This window comes from Mus caroli, unplaced genomic scaffold (genome assembly GCF_978045245.1).
Source record: "Mus caroli unplaced genomic scaffold, Mus_caroli_1 scaffold_19, whole genome shotgun sequence".
In the NCBI taxonomy this organism is placed as follows: domain Eukaryota; kingdom Metazoa; phylum Chordata; class Mammalia; order Rodentia; family Muridae; genus Mus; species Mus caroli.
In genome coordinates, this window is record NW_028227274.1 from 59552407 (window position 1) to 59569285 (window position 16879).

At 45.0% G+C, this 16879-nt stretch overlaps 1 protein-coding gene across 2 annotated transcripts in view; it reads left to right on the top strand.

Moving 5' to 3' along the window:
• Pde6a (phosphodiesterase 6A) overlaps positions 1–16879 on the top strand; it is a 66193-nt gene that overhangs the window by 36193 nt on the left and 13121 nt on the right. For both annotated transcript variants that reach the window (XM_021150535.2, XM_029471997.2), the window contains 7 exons: positions 352–417; positions 549–695; positions 1575–1682; positions 4745–4854; positions 6693–6780; positions 6943–7043; positions 7723–7830. In XM_021150535.2, the coding sequence (XP_021006194.1) occupies positions 352–417; positions 549–695; positions 1575–1682; positions 4745–4854; positions 6693–6780; positions 6943–7043; positions 7723–7830 (728 nt within the window). The remainder of the gene's footprint in view (positions 1–351; positions 418–548; positions 696–1574; positions 1683–4744; positions 4855–6692; positions 6781–6942; positions 7044–7722; positions 7831–16879) is intronic.

Genomic DNA, 16879 nt, shown 5'->3' on the forward strand with positions numbered 1-16879 from the left:
ACCCCCCCCCCACACACACATACACCCCCACACACACACCCCCACACACACACCCCCACACACACACCACACACACACACACACACACACACACACACAGCACAAAAGATCAGTTACAGGTTTTGTTATCCCCATTTAACAGAAGAAGGGGTTGAGATTCAGGCATTCAGTAGCACAGCTAGACTGCGACAGCCTGAATTTGAATGTAGGTCTCCATGGCTCCGGAGCTGAACAGCCTTCTGCTCGGAGCTTCTGCTGGAGAAGGGACCAAAGTATACGCGGGAAGTGGAGGTCTCCTTGGGTTCTTGAGGCAATAACCTGTTGCATTTTCTCTGCTGTTTTTGGGGACAGAAAACCAGAGAGGTGTACGGCAAAGAGCCATGGGAATGCGAGGAGGAGGAGCTGGCTGAGATCCTGGTGAGCAGCTGGACCCTGATGCGCTAGGGCTCAAGCATCCCTTCATCCTGCTTGGCTTTCCTCGGCAGCCCTGGGGGAGGGGCGCAGGGGCACATCCTGTTCCTTAATCACTGAACTCCACTCCACTGCAGCAAGGAGAACTTCCAGATGCCGAGTCATACGAAATCAACAAGTTCCACTTCAGCGACCTGCCGCTCACGGAGCTGGAGCTGGTGAAGTGCGGCATCCAGATGTACTACGAGCTCAGAGTGGTGGACAAGTTCCACATCCCGCAAGAGGTGAGGCCCAGAGCTGCTGGCTCTTCCTCCCTCTGCAGCCCCATCTAGTACAGAGCTCAGCATGTGGTGCAGCCTGGTCTTGAACTTGTGACTTTTGGGTCCTGGGACTCCAGTTGGGAGCTACTACACCCAGATCATTGCTCTCCCTCCCTCCTTGGTTTTAAAGGAACAGCTTGGTCTGTAGACCTTGTGAAAAGAGTACGGTGCTCTGCATTTGGGATTTTTTAAGAGTTTGTACCTAGAGCCTGAGTCCTCTGGTAGAGAAGGCACTGCTCTTCTGGACTGGGGCCTAGAAGTTCTCATGTGGGTGGGAGATATTAGTTAAGTTCCTGGAGACAAGGATCCTTCACTGCAGGATTCCTTTCAAAGATGGGAGGCAGCGTAGGAAGGAGGCTGGTGCCGCGAACCTCCTGGACTTTGATTAAAGTAGTGGTTTTCAAAGGGTTGCCCCAGACTATATCAGTACGACCCAAGACACTGTCAGACTGGCAATAAGCTTCACACACCACACCCCACAGACGCAGATACATAAGTGTGTCACCAGCTCTAAGGACTCCCAGTGATTCTGAAATACACTCCCGCTGGAGAACCATGGGATTAAGCAGTCCTTTCTCTCAGGACAGTTGCACCCGGGGCACGTTTAGAAATCGCTGCTGAAGTTCAGCCTGTGGAGGATGTGGGCAGCCCATGGTCTCTCCTTGGTTCTCACACCCGCTTTCATAGTGTTGAGCCGTATAGTACTTTCCCCGTGCCTCTGCATCTGTGCCTACTTCCTAGGATTTGGGTCACTGATGGGGTTGGAGGACCTTGGGTCTCCAGAGGGAGGACTTAGCCACCCTGGGCGGGTACATGCTGCCTCACTGACATGTGTGTTCACAGGCCCTGGTGCGCTTCATGTATTCGCTAAGCAAAGGCTACCGGAGAATCACTTACCACAACTGGCGGCATGGCTTCAACGTGGGGCAGACCATGTTCTCCTTGCTGGTGGTATGGAGTGCTGTGGGGTGGGGGAGACTGGCCCACTTAGCGGCTGTGGCATGGCCATTTTTATTGATGGACTTTTAAGAATTGCAAAGCTCCGTCTGGGACTGTATCTGAGTGACAGAGTATTTGCTTAGGAGGCTCAATTTCTGGCACTGATTTTAAAAAATTGCAGAATAATTCTGTGAATAAGCTGGGTGTGGTGAGCAAGCCTGTAATCACAGCACTCCAGAACAGGTTAGCCTGTGCCAACTAGCAAGCCTCTCTCAAAACACAAACAACAAAAATTTCCAAGAATAGAGAAGTATACAACTCTTACTAAATTTTTTGTAACACACACACACACACACACACACACACACACACTCACACACACAGCAAGAGCAAGAGAGAGAGATTAATGAAATAATCTATAATAATTTATTTGAAAATATATGTATATGTATATACATTTTTATGTTTTTCCATTATATATGACAATCAGATTTTTTTAAAAAAGATTTATTTTTTATTTTCTGTGGTTGAATGTTTTGTCTGCATGAATGCAAGTGCACCATATATGTGTAGTGCCCAAAGGAACCAGAAGAGGGCATCAGATTCCCTTGGAGCTGGAGTTTCAGATCACTAGGGTGCTGGGAATTGAACCCAGGTCTGTGGAAGAGCAGCCAGTGTTTTTAACTGCTGAGCCATCTCCGCAGGTCCAAGATTCTTTTATTATATAAACTCATACACGCATAAAACACACTGTACTATATGAAACACGAAACTGACCACTGAAGTCAGTTTTTACAATCCAGTGGCATTATGGACACTCACCGTGTTGCGCTGTCTTTGCCATGATCATCTCTAGAATGTTCTCCCTTCTCAGACAGCAGCTCTGTGCTCATTAAACAGCAATGCCTGTTTCTGCCAGATCCTGGGCAACCCCACTGTATCTTCTCTCTATGTAAGCTCGACTACACTAGATACTGCTGCCATTGGAATGATAAAGTAGTTGTTCTTTTGTGCCTCACTTTTTTTCACTTAGCACAGCGTCTACAAGGTTCATCCATTCATCATTTTATCATTGCACAAAACAGTTGTCCTTTGCAATCATGGGGCGGGGGGAGCATGTTGGAGATTGGTTCTAATGCTTTGATTTAGTCGGGAACCTGGTGTCCAAACACAGAAGGTCCTTGTCCCCAATAGGTTTTTTTTAATAAAATAAACTCACCACTAGAGAGGAAGATGTTTTAGAACACTTCCTAAAACCAAACCTTTGTGTACAGTCACGTTTCTTATATAAAACAGCAGAGTATTTGTATGTAACCTGTGTCTCCTACATATTCTTGTTTGAGATCAGGTCTTGGTCCCTCAGCTAGACCTTGAGGCTAGGATTGTCCTGGTTCAGCCCCCCCCCCAAGTCCTGGGATTACAGGCATGCACCACCATGCCAGCCTCCTTCTCAATACTTTAAACAACATCTAGATTACTTAAGATGTTTAATGTAATGGAAGCACTATACAAGGTATTTTGCTGCATTGCTTAGGGAATAACAAGAAGATATTGGTAGGGCCTGGAGAGATGGCTCAGTGGTTAAGAACACTGACTGCTCTGCTGAAGGTCCTGAGTTCAAATCCCAGCAACCACATGGTGGCTCACAACCATCTGTAATGGGATCTGACACCCTCTTCTGGTGTGTCTGAAGACAGCTACAATAAATAAATTGTGGGGGCAGGAGTGAGCAGGGTCGACCAGAGCGAGCGGGGCTGACCAGAGGGAGCAGGGGTCCTGAATTTAATTCCCAGCAACCACATGATGGCTCTCAACCGTCAGTACACCTACAGTACACTCATATGTATAAAATAAATAAATAAATCTTTTTTTAAAAAAGGAAAATGTTGGTATAAACATAATTTTTTTAAGAACAGGATTCATTCAAGTTGGCCTCGAACTTTCTATGTAGGCCAAGATGACGTTAAACTTCTGATTCTCTTGCTTTCAACTCCTGAGTGCTGGGATTAGAGGGTATGACACCATCCTTGGTTTATATAGTACTGGGGTGGGACCCAGGGCTTCATATATGCTAAGCAAGTACTCTACTGAGCTACATACATCCTTATTCCCCTAGAAAACAATTTAAAAATATCTTTTGGCTCCACTACTGGTTAAATCCACAGATGTGGAGCCCGTTAGTACAGAGGGCTGGCTGACATTACATTTCTTTCCCCACACCTTACTGTCGTATGTGAAGGCTGTTTTTTAATCTTTTACTAGGACAGATATTGCTACAATATCTTTGGGTAGCCTTGGTGTGTCTGTGTCAGTATTGCTGACTCAGAAGTCTCAGGGCCCATTATATCTCATGGAAAGTGTATCTCCAGATAGGTCATTCTGCAGCTTCCTGATGGGTTCCTTATCTGCATTGCTGCCCCTCAGGCCTGGCAATGCCTAAGCACTAGGGCTTAGAAGCAGAAGTTCTGGCAGGCCACCAGAAAATGACAATGGGTGCTATCTTAAATTTGGCTTTTCTTCATTTCCTTTCCTTTCCCTTCCATCTCCTCCCCTCCTCTCTCCTTTGTTCCTTTCCCCCATCCTGTGTGTGTGTGTGTGTGTGTGTATGTGCATGCAGTGGCGTGTATGTGTATGGTATATGTATAGTGTACACATATAGTGTGTGCAGTGCGTATGTGTATGCAGTGTGTGTGTGTGTGTATGTGTGTGTGCCTATATCTGTGTGGTGTGTATGATGTGTGTGCGGTGTGGTGTTGTGTGTGTGTGTGTGTGTATGTGGTATATGTGGAGTGTGTATGTGTGTGTAGAGTGGTGTCTGTATGTGTGGTGTGTATATGTATGTGGTGTGCACATGCATGCACACTGACACATACAATGAGAGACAGAGAGGGCAAACACAAAACTTTTAAAATGAGTCCTAGGCAGGCCTGGGATACCTGGGATACTGCATAAAGAACTAAAATAAGCAAGCAGACGTCCATGTGTAGGTCCCGGTCTTGCCCTGACCACCTGTCTTTCTGCCTTGCTTCCATCCCACTAAGCGGTGGCGGCTTTTACCTCTCATCTCCTTCCAGACAGGAAAGCTGAAACGGTACTTCACTGATCTAGAGGCCTTGGCCATGGTCACTGCTGCCTTCTGTCATGACATCGACCACAGAGGCACGAACAACCTCTACCAGATGAAGTGAGTCAGGCCTTACTGGGCCCTCCCCCTTCTATCTCCCCTCCCCCTCCACTCCTCCCTCCACCCCCAGATCCATTACCCAGGTCTGCACTATCCCAGGACTAACTTACCAGAGAAAGGCCCCACTGTCCCAAGCCTCCATTTTTCTTGCTCTTCGGGTCTAGGTCCAGTCTTATAGCAAAAGAAGTGACAGTTTCCCAAAGATGTCCACATCCCAAATCCAGGAGCCCGAGATTGTTGACTGATGCTTTTCACACTGATAGAGTTTAGAAGTTTGGGACATGAACCAGGATGATGTGCAGGGAGGGATCCTGCCGTCCCAAGGGTCCTGGTGAGGAGGAGGCAGGCAGCTAAGAAGAGATAAGATTGTATCTGCTGTCTTTGGGGATGGCAGAAGGGCCTACCAGCAAGGGATGTGAGGGGGCTCCAGAAGAGGGAAAGGACACAGAGACAGACTCTCCCCCAGGGGCCTTGAGGAGGAGCGCCCCTGGGATCCACATTCGCTATCTGAACTCCAGGTGCACTTTATGTTTTATACCACTAAGTCAGTGACGGTTGGTTATTGTAGCAATAGGATGTTCTTTCGCTCTCCTCTTCCCTGTCTTAGGTATGGAACTAATTTGAGTCAAAATATTAGTAATTCATTCATCTTTGCATCTGTAATGCTCCAGCCTGCATCCTAACCAAATTTATACTCCAGTTGACCTCTGAGGCACCGTCTTTGAAGCGTGCGGTTTCATTGAAACCTTACATGAGGCTTTGAGCTGCGCATATGTTACCTCAGTGTCTTAGTTAGGTTTCTGGTGCCATGAAAGATAGCATGACCAAAAGCAATGTAGAGGAGAGAACAGTTCTAGTCTATCACTGAGGGAAGACAGGGCAGGAACTTCAAGGCAGGAACCTGGAGGCAGGAACTGAAGCTGAGACCCTGGAAGGGCTCTGCTTCCTGGCTTGCTCCTGAGGCTTCCAGTCAGCTACCATCCTTATAGCTCCCAGGACCACCTGCCTACACGTGGCATTATCCCCAGTGGCTGGACCCTCCCACATTAATCAAGAAAAGGTCTCTTACAGACTTGCCTACAGGCCAATCTGATAGAGACATTTTTCTCAGTTGAGGTTCCCTCTTCCCGGATGACCCTGGTTTGTGTCAAAAGTGACATAACTAAAACCTAAGCGGCTCACACATGTTCCACGAGAGCAGCGAGGTTCTACTCAGGCCCATGACCTGTAAGACTCTCTGAGCACTAGAATTCATGCTTCCCTGGATCTTCTCCCCATCCTAGGCTGCTTCAGGCATCACGTCATGTTTTACACTGTAGGACTCTGAGTGCTAAGCGTAGCATTGTAATTGTTCAACAAATGTTTACTGAACTAAAAAAAAAAAGAGCAAACACTTCTTTCTCATGGGAATTCAGTGACTTCCCCTAAAACTTGGCTATGTTCAAAACATGATCCTCTGTGTGTGTGTCTGTATGTGTGTGCATGTGTGTACGTGTGTGTGTGCATGTGTGCATGTGTCCAAGGGATAGACAGCTCTCTAAAAACAGTGTGTGGCTTTTTATATGCTTGTGCTTAATGGGTCCATGACCCATAAGGGCTCTTAGTCACTTGTGAAGAAAGGCAAAGACAAAGTTAAGATATCTGACATCTGCTCCATTTTTATTTTGTGCAAGACCCTTCCTGCTCCTACCCCTTCGGTATCTGCCTACAGAATTAGGAGAAAGATGGCAGGACTAGATTAGAATGTCTTTAGTCTCTATCCTGCCTGTTCTATGTTGATATTTACATTTATTCTGTCTGTCTGTCTGTCTGTCTGTCTGTCTGTCTGTCTCATTTAGATCACAGAACCCCCTGGCCAAGCTCCATGGGTCCTCCATCTTGGAAAGGCATCATTTGGAGTTTGGCAAAACACTCCTGAGAGATGAGGTAGGGTGACGCCCACCTTGCGGGCAGCCTGTGTGAGCACAGGCAGCCTTCTTGCCATTGGCTGAGGCTGTCATTGCCGTCACCACTTCGGGTGGCCACCGGAAGAAGAGTGGCCTTACTGCCAGCACTATTTCTCAAATGTTGTCTAATTCTTTTCTTTAGAGCCTGAATATCTTCCAGAACCTGAATCGCCGGCAGCATGAGCACGCGATCCACATGATGGACATCGCGATCATTGCCACAGACCTTGCCTTGTATTTCAAGTGGGTATTTCTCCTCACTTTAATGACAGCAGTGTGGGGGCTGGAGAGATGGTTCAGTGGTTAACAGCACTGACTGCTCTTCCAGAGGTCATGAGTTCAAATCCCAGCAACCACATGGTGGCTCACAACCATCTGTAATGGGATCTGATACCCTCTTCTGGTGTGCGTCTGAAGACAGTGATGGAGTACTCACATATATAAAATAAATAGTAAATAAATCTTTAATAGTAGAAATGGCTATAGTAGCAAATGCAGTAGTTCCTGCTTATCTTTGTTCTGCTTCAGGTCCCACACATCGTCCTTGTAAGATAGATGCTTTACACCCCATCCTAGAGGGAAACAGATTTCCTAGACACATAGATCAGTGGCATCTAGTCTAGAGCCTAGTCTTTATTTCAAGGCTGGAGGTTTTTTCCAGGTTGTTTTGTTAACTATGTGAATTTAATAATGTCCCCAACTGAAACAGCCCATGTTTTGGGGAGGGTGGGGCAGTCAAGACAGAGTTTCTCTGTGCAGCCCTGACTGTACTGGAACTCACTCTATAGACCAGGCTGGCCTCGAACTCAGAGATCTGCCTGCCTCTGCCTCTTGAGTGCTGGGATGAAAGGCGTGTGCCACCCCTGAGCTGCTTGCTACCCCTTTGTACTTGACCTCTTTACCAAACCCGTGTGTCTTTCAGGAAGAGGACCATGTTCCAGAAGATTGTGGATCAATCAAAGACATATGAGAGTACCCAGGAGTGGACCCAGTACATGATGCTGGAGCAGACGCGGAAGGAAATTGTGATGTGAGTCAAGACAGGGTCAACACTCACCCGCGGGGGTGGGGGTGGGGTAGAGGGCAGAGGCTGTACCCACAGCTCTTGCTGTTCTCAACAGAACCCTGGGACTCTTGCAGCTTAGAGGTCTCCCACATTTGCAAGTGTGAGGCTGTATCCAAACAGAATGGCACAAGCTGTGCCATATATTTAAGTTTTATTTTAGCACGGAAAATGCAAGCCAATGTATTGTTATTATTTTTTATAACTGCATACGAAGAGTATAATATTTGAAGCATTTCAATGATAAAATCTAGGATTTGAGTAGCTAGGTGATACACTGTTCAAGCTTTGAACAAAATATGTGCTAATGAGAAAGTGTAAGCATAAGGGCCTGAGTTTGATTCCAGGAACCACATAAAAAAAGCCAGAAACAGGGTCCCCATGGAGGATCTAGAGAAAGGACTAAAGAAGCTGAAGGGTTTGCAGCCCCATAGGAGGAACAACATATGAACTAATCAGTACCTCCCCCGCCCCAGAGCTTCCTGGGACTAAACCACCAACCAAAGAGTACACATAGAGGGACCCATGGCTCCAGCCACATATGTAGCAGAGAATGGCTTTGTTGGACATCAGTGGGAGGAGAGCCCTTGGTCCTGTGAAGGCTTGATGCTCCAGTGTAGGGGAATGCCAGGACAGGGAAGTGGGAGTGGGTGGGTTGGTGAGCAGGGCCACAGGGGATGAGATAGGGGGTTTTCAGAGGGTAAACCAGGAAAGGGGATAACATTTGAAATCTAAATGAAGAAAATATATTATGATAATAATAATAATAATAATAATAATAATAATAATAATAATAATAGCCAGACATAGTGGAGCTTCCAGTGTTGCTCCCAGCACGGGGAAGTATTTCTTGGTGGATCTCTGGGGCTCATTGGCCACTCTGCCTAGCCTTGTTGAGCTCAAGGCCAATGAGAGACCCAATCTCAAAAAGCAACATAGATTGCTCCTGAAAGCAACATCCAAGGTTGTTCTCTGCCTTCTGGATACACAGAGATGCATATACACACATACACATGTACCTGCATCCACATGAATGCACAGATGCACACACATACTTTTTACCATCTGTAATCCCAGCACCCCTATGTGGAAGGGTGGCAGAGACAGGGAAATCATGCACTGATTCATGGACTCTCTAGCTAGCCTGGAGTATGCAACCAAGAGACAGATGCCTGGTGTCAGCCACATTGAGGTGAGACCTGAGTCCAGAAAGGTATCGTTTAACTGCCACACTAGTGCCGTGGCATGACATGTCCCCACTGAAGACATGAAAACATGTCTGCACAGAAGAGCCTGAAAACTCTGAAAAAGAAGGGCAGTAGGGTAGTTCATTCCTAAACATGAGTCGGTGCTGATATTAATGGGGCAATTCTACTTGGAAGGATTATATGTTCTGAAGGAGAATTTCCTATCAGGAGAGAAAGCCATTCATAACCCTGGGAAATCAGGGTGACTGCAAAGTCAGACGCCTCTGTCGTTCTGATGGACAGCACTGTCTTTGATATATATTAAATTCCCAATGAGCCAAGAATTTTTAAATAATGGGGTAAGGGAGATAGAGTAAGGGAAAATTAAAAGGAATAATAATTTCAGAAAAAAAATTTCTAAGTGTGACCTGACATTCATAAGCTATAAAAAAAAAGACTGGATGAATTTGAGTATTTGAAAATTAAGAATCTCTACACAACACAACACACACACACACAACCAAAGACAATATACAAGTGAGTGACAGGCTAAGGGAAAGTATTCATAATGCTTTTAACAGAAAAGCAGACAATTTCCCCAGTAAATGCCAGTACAATTCAAGGAAGAGGCTAAGTCACCAGAAAAGGAACAAAAGGCACACACAGCCTCTTGCCAGAAAAAGCAACCACAGCGGGCTGTAAACAAAGATGGTGGAGTGCAGACTGTTTGCAGAGAGGAGTACAGAAGTATAATAAGAGGCTGGGTTCTACCCCTGCTCTTGGCAAAGATGATCACTGTGTTGGCCAGAGTGAAGGGAGAGGGCGTCTACTTCACGGTACTGGGAGAGAATAGTAATCTTTACAGAGGACAGTGGGCCCCTACTATCTGTGAAGCTGTGACTTCAAACTTGAGAGAACACCTTAGCTATCTTCTGAAAGCATCTTTCCAGTTGTGCTAAAACTGGGGCTGAAGAGGGGGGCGGTGTGGAGTAGGGCGGAACAGTTTTGAGGTAACCCAAGGTGGTTTTTCTATTGTCTCAGGGAAACGTGCATGGCTTCTGTTTGCTTTTGTTTTCACTGTGTCTTTGGAACATCCCTGCCCTCTTCAACAACCACATCCTCTGTGTCCACGGGCTTCTATTCATTCTTTTTTATCTGGCCCGACTGCACACTGTCAAATCTTTCTGCTTCTTTGGGTTCCCAGTTCTCGCTATCAACTTAGATAAAAGCGTCCAGCATTATCTGTGCCAGGGAACTGAATAGTATGTATGCTTTCTGGATGTCTCCTCCACCAAATTAATTAGACCATTACTTTTAAATCCAGCCTCAGTCTCAGAACACAAAGCATGGACACAGTATTTTTCAGACAGAATGCGAATGACTTACAATCCAATTCCTAATAGAGTCCTCACTTCTACCTCGAGGCTGTGAGCTGTCTGGATTGCCCATGCTTTTATCAGCACTGTGGCCCTCTGGGGTCTTCAGAATCCCCCACTGTGCTTTGCTGGCTGAATCCTAGGCTGACTAGCCAGCTTCTCCAAACTTAAATGCCTCTCCCAAACCAGCTCCAAACGGCTTAAGAATGACATTTTCAGGTAGATGCAACAATGCCCTCACTCCGGGTACCAATTTTCTGTTCTACTTTCTCTTGTATGGCTTTGATCACGTGGCCAGCGGAAAGAAAAACTTAAAGGCAAGGAGGGTATGGCTTTAATCCAGGACTTGGGGGCTGGGGAGATGGCTCATCGGTTAAGAGCACTGGTTGCTCTTCCAGAGGTCCTGAGTTCAATTCCCAGCAACCACGTGGTGGCTCACAACCATCTGGAATGGGATTTAATGACCTCTTCTGGTATGTCTGAAGACAGCTACAGTGTACTCATATAAATAAAATAAATCTAAAAAAAAAAAATCCAGGACTTGGGAGGCAGAGATGGGATTGTAGCAAGTTCAAGGCCAGTCTGGTCTACTTAACGAATTTGAAGCAAACATGGGCTAGATAGCAAGATCTTGCCTCCAAAGCACCATAAAGGGAAGGGAGTATTCTGCACATTGTCTTTTGCTCAGCCCCAGGCACTTGGGCTGCACATTGTGGTAACATCGACAAGGTGTGACAGAGACAAGGTGTGACAGAGAGGCTTCTTGACATCACAGAAGAGAGGAAGCAGTGGCAGGGAAGGGAAGAGACTCTGAGCAAGGCACAGCTCCCAAGGACATATACAGTGACCTTCCTCCTGCTAGGTACCATCTCCTAATGCTGCTAGAACCTTCCCAAATAGGACCACTACGTAGGGACTAAGCAGTCAGCAGAGGAGCTTGTGAGGGACCCTTCCTGTGCAATCTGTAACACTGTAGGAACTGCAGCTGCCACCGCGCTGACCCAGTGGCCTCACCGCTAAGATTTTAATCACCGTACATTCTCCCACAGGTGCACCAAAGGGTGTATCAAAGTCCTTGCCACGTGATCTCTTGTTACAGGAAAGCCTGAAAACAACTTACACTCCCACCCATTAGAACCCAGGCTAAACACCCACGGTGTTTTCACACAATGGAAAGGAATGTAATGTCGAAGATATGTTTAATTAAACAAACAAACAAACAGCATGGACAGAACTTTGGTTATTATAAAAGCCAGGTGGTCTAACAAGTCGTTTCCAGGCTGAGCCCTTGGATCCTCCAGGGAACCCAGTGCCTTCCAAGACATGTCTGGGCGCGGTAATCAGCGTTCTCTTTCATAATACTAATCTTCCTGAAAAAACACAAAAACAAAAAAGCAAAGGCTTAGTAGGCAAGGCATTCCTACCCTTTTTTCCAGTTTACAAGAGGAAGGCACATTCTTCTCTTTCTTCATCTGCCTACAGGACTTTGGCTCAGGTGCAAGGTTCTCTAGGCCACAGAACAGAGCGACTCTCTGAATGTTAGAAATATGTTAGAAACACGTGCGTCTTCAAAGCCCCTTTTGACTGACGTGTTACAAGCCGGAGGAAGGGCTGCAGGCCTTCTCTGTTTATATATTCTGATAAAAACATACTTTCCTCTATAGTCTCAAAAGGGATACTCTTCACTCAGGGTGTGTAGGGTGATTTTTCTCCATGGTCCCTTGCTGGGTATCCTACAATCGATTTACTGCTAACCTATTATCTGCCTGGAGTTAGGATCAAATCCAACAAGTTAAGGGCTCATTTCTATGAGATGTGCTTTCTCTCTCTCTCTCTCTTTCTCTCTCTCTCTCTCTCTCTCCCTCTCCCTATCCCTCTCCCTATCCCTCTCCCTCTCTCTCTCCCTCTCTCTCTCTCCCCCTCTCCCTCTCTCTCTCCCTCTCTCTCTCTCTCTGTCTGTCTATCTCTGTCTGTCTCTCTCTCTCCCTCTCTCTCCCCCCCCCTCTCTCCCCCTCTCCACCCCTCTCTGCTGAAGATGAAAACCGGGGTCGTCTTGGCACATGCTGACCTAAGTCCCCCACGGCAGAGCTACACCCTCCCCCTGCCTTCCTTTCTGTGTAAGTGGGGCACACTAACCAATTGCTCCCCTGGAATATTCTCCTTCCTTGTTTCTGCCTTGTCTCTCATGTCTGGGCTTCTCACGTTTCTTACAGACACATGAGTCAGGCATCCTCATGACTTCCTCCTTAATTTCTATCGTTTTCCATAATGGCTCATAGAACTCGGGAAATACCTCACTTAACATTTGCCAGTATGGATGGGATGGCTGCAGATAGACAACCAGATGGAGGTGACATAGGAATAGTCTGGAGGCAGGGACCCTCTCGGCATACAGGTGACCACAAGCCTAGTAGCCCATCCTGTAGCTGGTTCAAAAGGCTTTTTTGGTTGTTTGTTTTTGTTGTTATTGTTATTTTTCTGAGACAGGAGTCTCACTATGTAGCCCTGGCTGGCCTGGAACTCGCTATTCAGATTAAGCTGGCTCTGCAGGAACTCACAGAAGCTACCTGCCCCTGCCTCTAGAGAGCTGAGATTAAAGCCATGTAGCATTACCCCTGGGTTCAAAGTTTTGCTACAGTTCAATCTCTAGTCAGTCTTCCCTGGAGTCAGTGAACAGAGATAACACATTGACTCCTTAAATCACTTGGTCCTCCTGGTTGGTTATTGACTCCAATCCAAGGCTATCTAGAGGTCCCGTCTTAAGCCACCTCACTGGCAGAGTATAAGGTATAATCAGAAGGAGCTCATTGCAAACCAGACACTCTTATTAGAAAATTTAAAGACTTGAGGAGCTGTGTGCAAAGACCTGAGGACAAAGGCCAAATACATTCCATATTATACACCATTATACGCAATATCTTAAAAAGCAAAACAAAGCATTAGAAATGGAGGATTTTGTTCTTGGTTACTTAACATAGGCAAAATCAAGGTATGTCCCAATAAGCAACCATAACTTTCTTCAGCGTGTGCCATTGTTTAGGGACCATGTTATTAGATCAAAGGGCATCCTTAGGAAGGATATATATATATATATATATATATATATATATATATATAAATTGATAAAGGGATCAAACCTCATGACATTAGGTAAGGACTCTTTTGAGTTACACTACTGCCAATTGCACTGTTTGTCTGTCTGTCTGTCTGCCTGCCTGCCTGCCCGCCCAACCACCACTTCCTATCCACCATATCCACACTTGTGTAAGTGGGGCACACTAACCAGAGTGCTGTGGATTAGAGACCAAGCCTAGGCTCATGAGCCTTTAGGGGGTATTCAAGATCCAGGCCATAATCTCAGAACAGAGAACAGAGAACAGAAGAAGCAAACAGAATAACTGGCCTCACACTGCATTGGTAGCCACCTGCTCAGACTTGGAATCAGTTGCCTTTGTCCAGTCTGCATGGATGTGGTCAAGGTGCCCTGGGTGTTCAAAGTGACCATCACCAGAGTCAGTTGGTCAGATATTCAAAGAAGCTGACTAAGTGCTGTATGGCTTCTTTCCTGGCCTGATTTCAAATGTAGCCAACAAAGGAAGAAGGAAGAATGAGAGACATGGGCATCAACTTTTCATGTCTTACAGTAACCATGCTATTTATAAACATTTGGGGAGTAGAGAATACTGATGTTTTGGGGAAGGCAAACCAATGTAATGGCATTTTATGAACCTTGTATAATGAAGGAAAGATACAAATAAGAAAAACAACATTGATCCTGTGATGGTCTGTGATAATGAGAACAGAAGAAAAAAAAAAAGATAGATACAACAACAACAACAAAAAAGATCCAGGCCATAACACTATTTGTCTGTCTATCCATCCATCCATCCAACTGTCCATCCACCTACTCTCTATACCTGCACGTCTGTCTCTACTTTCCTTAGAATTAAAAATAAATGAGAAAAACAAGAGGGGAAAAATACAAATGAAGGGCTAAAGAGACATCACTGGGATACATTCTAATGTGCTTATTGAATTGAAAAGATACAGGTCTGATTCGGTTGCTTTAGTGGATGGCACAAACCTGTGATTCCTAGTGACATCACGCAGCAGCATACGTTTCCATAAATTAAATGAGTTAAATACGAAGCTTCAAAGTTAAGTTGAAAGCAATATTGAAACTTGCTATAAGATAAAATCCCTTTATAAAAATATAACACTGGAAAAGATGTATTAGAATTAATAATGTTTTAATGTACCTGCCCGTTTTCAGTATCTTGGGTGAATGTGGTGCTCCTGAAGAAATGCCAGGGATGTAATTAATAGTCCTCTGAGAGGCTTCTGGTCTCTCTTCATGGCAGGCATCCCAGAAATGGAAGGCATTAAGACTCTAGCATTGGCTTACAACAAAATGGAAGGAGTACGTAATTGAACTGTCAACAGATGGATCACCCGGTTAACGATCACAGGATAACTTTCCAGAAAAATTCAAAGAATGGGTGACTTGTCATGAAACTCCTTCCACCTCCAGGGCATTCATAAAAATGGAAAGTGCCACATAAAACAGGTGCTGATTTTTAAAAAATATTTATTTATTTTATGTATATGAGTACACTGTAGCTGTCATCAGACACACCAGAAGAGGGCATCGGATCCCATTCCAGATGGTTGTGAGCCACCATGTGGGTGCTGGAAATTGAACTCAGGACCTCTGAAAGAGCAGTCAGTGCTCTTAACCACTGAGCCATCTCTCCAGCCCCAGATGCTGATTTTTATCAGTCTAGCAGTCAGAAATGTTCAGCTATTATCTGACCTTAAAAATTCTACCTTTTCTCCCTGAGATGAAGTTCCAAAATCAATTACTTTGAGTATGAAATAATTATTTATTAAAATAGATAATATATTTTGTTCTTTGGACTAATTGTAAGACTTAATCCAAAGGGGGAAAATTAACACTTGAAGGCTTATGGTCAGTGGGGGAAAAAAAATCAGAAATAACTGAAACTAATCAAGATATTTGGTTACTGTAGTATGAAAGGGTGGCCAGGAAAGACTGAAATGTGTACATATGTACACAGATTAAAAAACATATCCATGTATATATATATGTATACATATGTATACATATATATATATACACATATAATATATACATATATATAATATATATGTATACATATATATATACAGTTCATGTATATATATATATATATATATATATACATGGATATGTTTTTTAATCTGTATATACGTATACACACACACACACACACACATATATACAGTGTTAGGATACAGTTCTGCAGAGGTCAAGTGGAAATACAAGTTTAAGGAGAGAAACTTGTTTGTTTTTTCTGTCATAGATGATGATGGTTGATACCGAGTTACTACACTCTTCGGATTCCTTTGGGTTTTGAAGAGTGAAGTAATACTTTCCTTTGGCTGTCAGTATTTGTGATGCATGGCCAACTAGATCCTTGCAGATATTTGAACCTATGATGAAATAGTTTCAAGTGTTCAAAAGGTTCACAGTTTTCAAAACTATTTAAGGAGACCTTCAGCGAACATGGTCGGAGGACACAGAAAGTTGGCCTTGACAACCTCAGCACCACTGACGTGGGGGGAAATTAGCTTTTGATGTGGGCTTGTCTTGCGTCCTATGGGCTTTATCTACCAGATGCCCGTAGCAGACTTCTCACCTCAGCTGAGACTATCAGCATGATTTCAGATGGTGGCAGGCATGCCAAGGGGCAGGAGTCTCCCTGGCCAAGAAGATGGCTGTGAGGCAATCTGAGTTGTCTGTTGGCTTCTCCTTCTCTCATCAGAACCACTTCTTACCCGGGTAGAGTGGGGCAGTTACACAATTAGCGCCTTAGTACCAGCCAGTCTGGGTTTGAGTCTTGACTCTTTCTTATTGGCGGTGTGACCTTAGGTTACTTCACCACCCCGTGCCTCAGTTTCCTCTGTAGCTCAATGGGGATGATGATAGTGTTATTTTTTGGATTCTCTTGGAGCTGAGTTGGGGGTATATGGAATGCTTTACAGCATGGTTTGGGTACGTGGAGCTTGGGGGGCATATTTCATGTAAAATAATGACATATGGATTTGGTCTTTGTCCCTGGTTCCTCACAGGGAGCGCCTAAGAGTCTTGGGTTTTCCTGAGTGCTAATGGTATCTTCTGTTCTACTAAGGTCACTCTTGGCAAGAACTTAGTTTCAGAATGGGGGCTTGCTTATAATGGGAGATCCTGTAATAAGAAGCTTGGGACTTACAGCCTCATTTCTACCCTCTATGGAGGTGGGGAACACATGGATCAAGTTAATTACAAGTGACACAGGGTTTCACTCATGATGCCTACAAGATAAAATCTTCATAACATGGTTTAAACATGGGAGTTCGGAGACCTTCTGGATTAACGACCACTTGGAGGTCCTGGGAGATTTGTATGTCCTA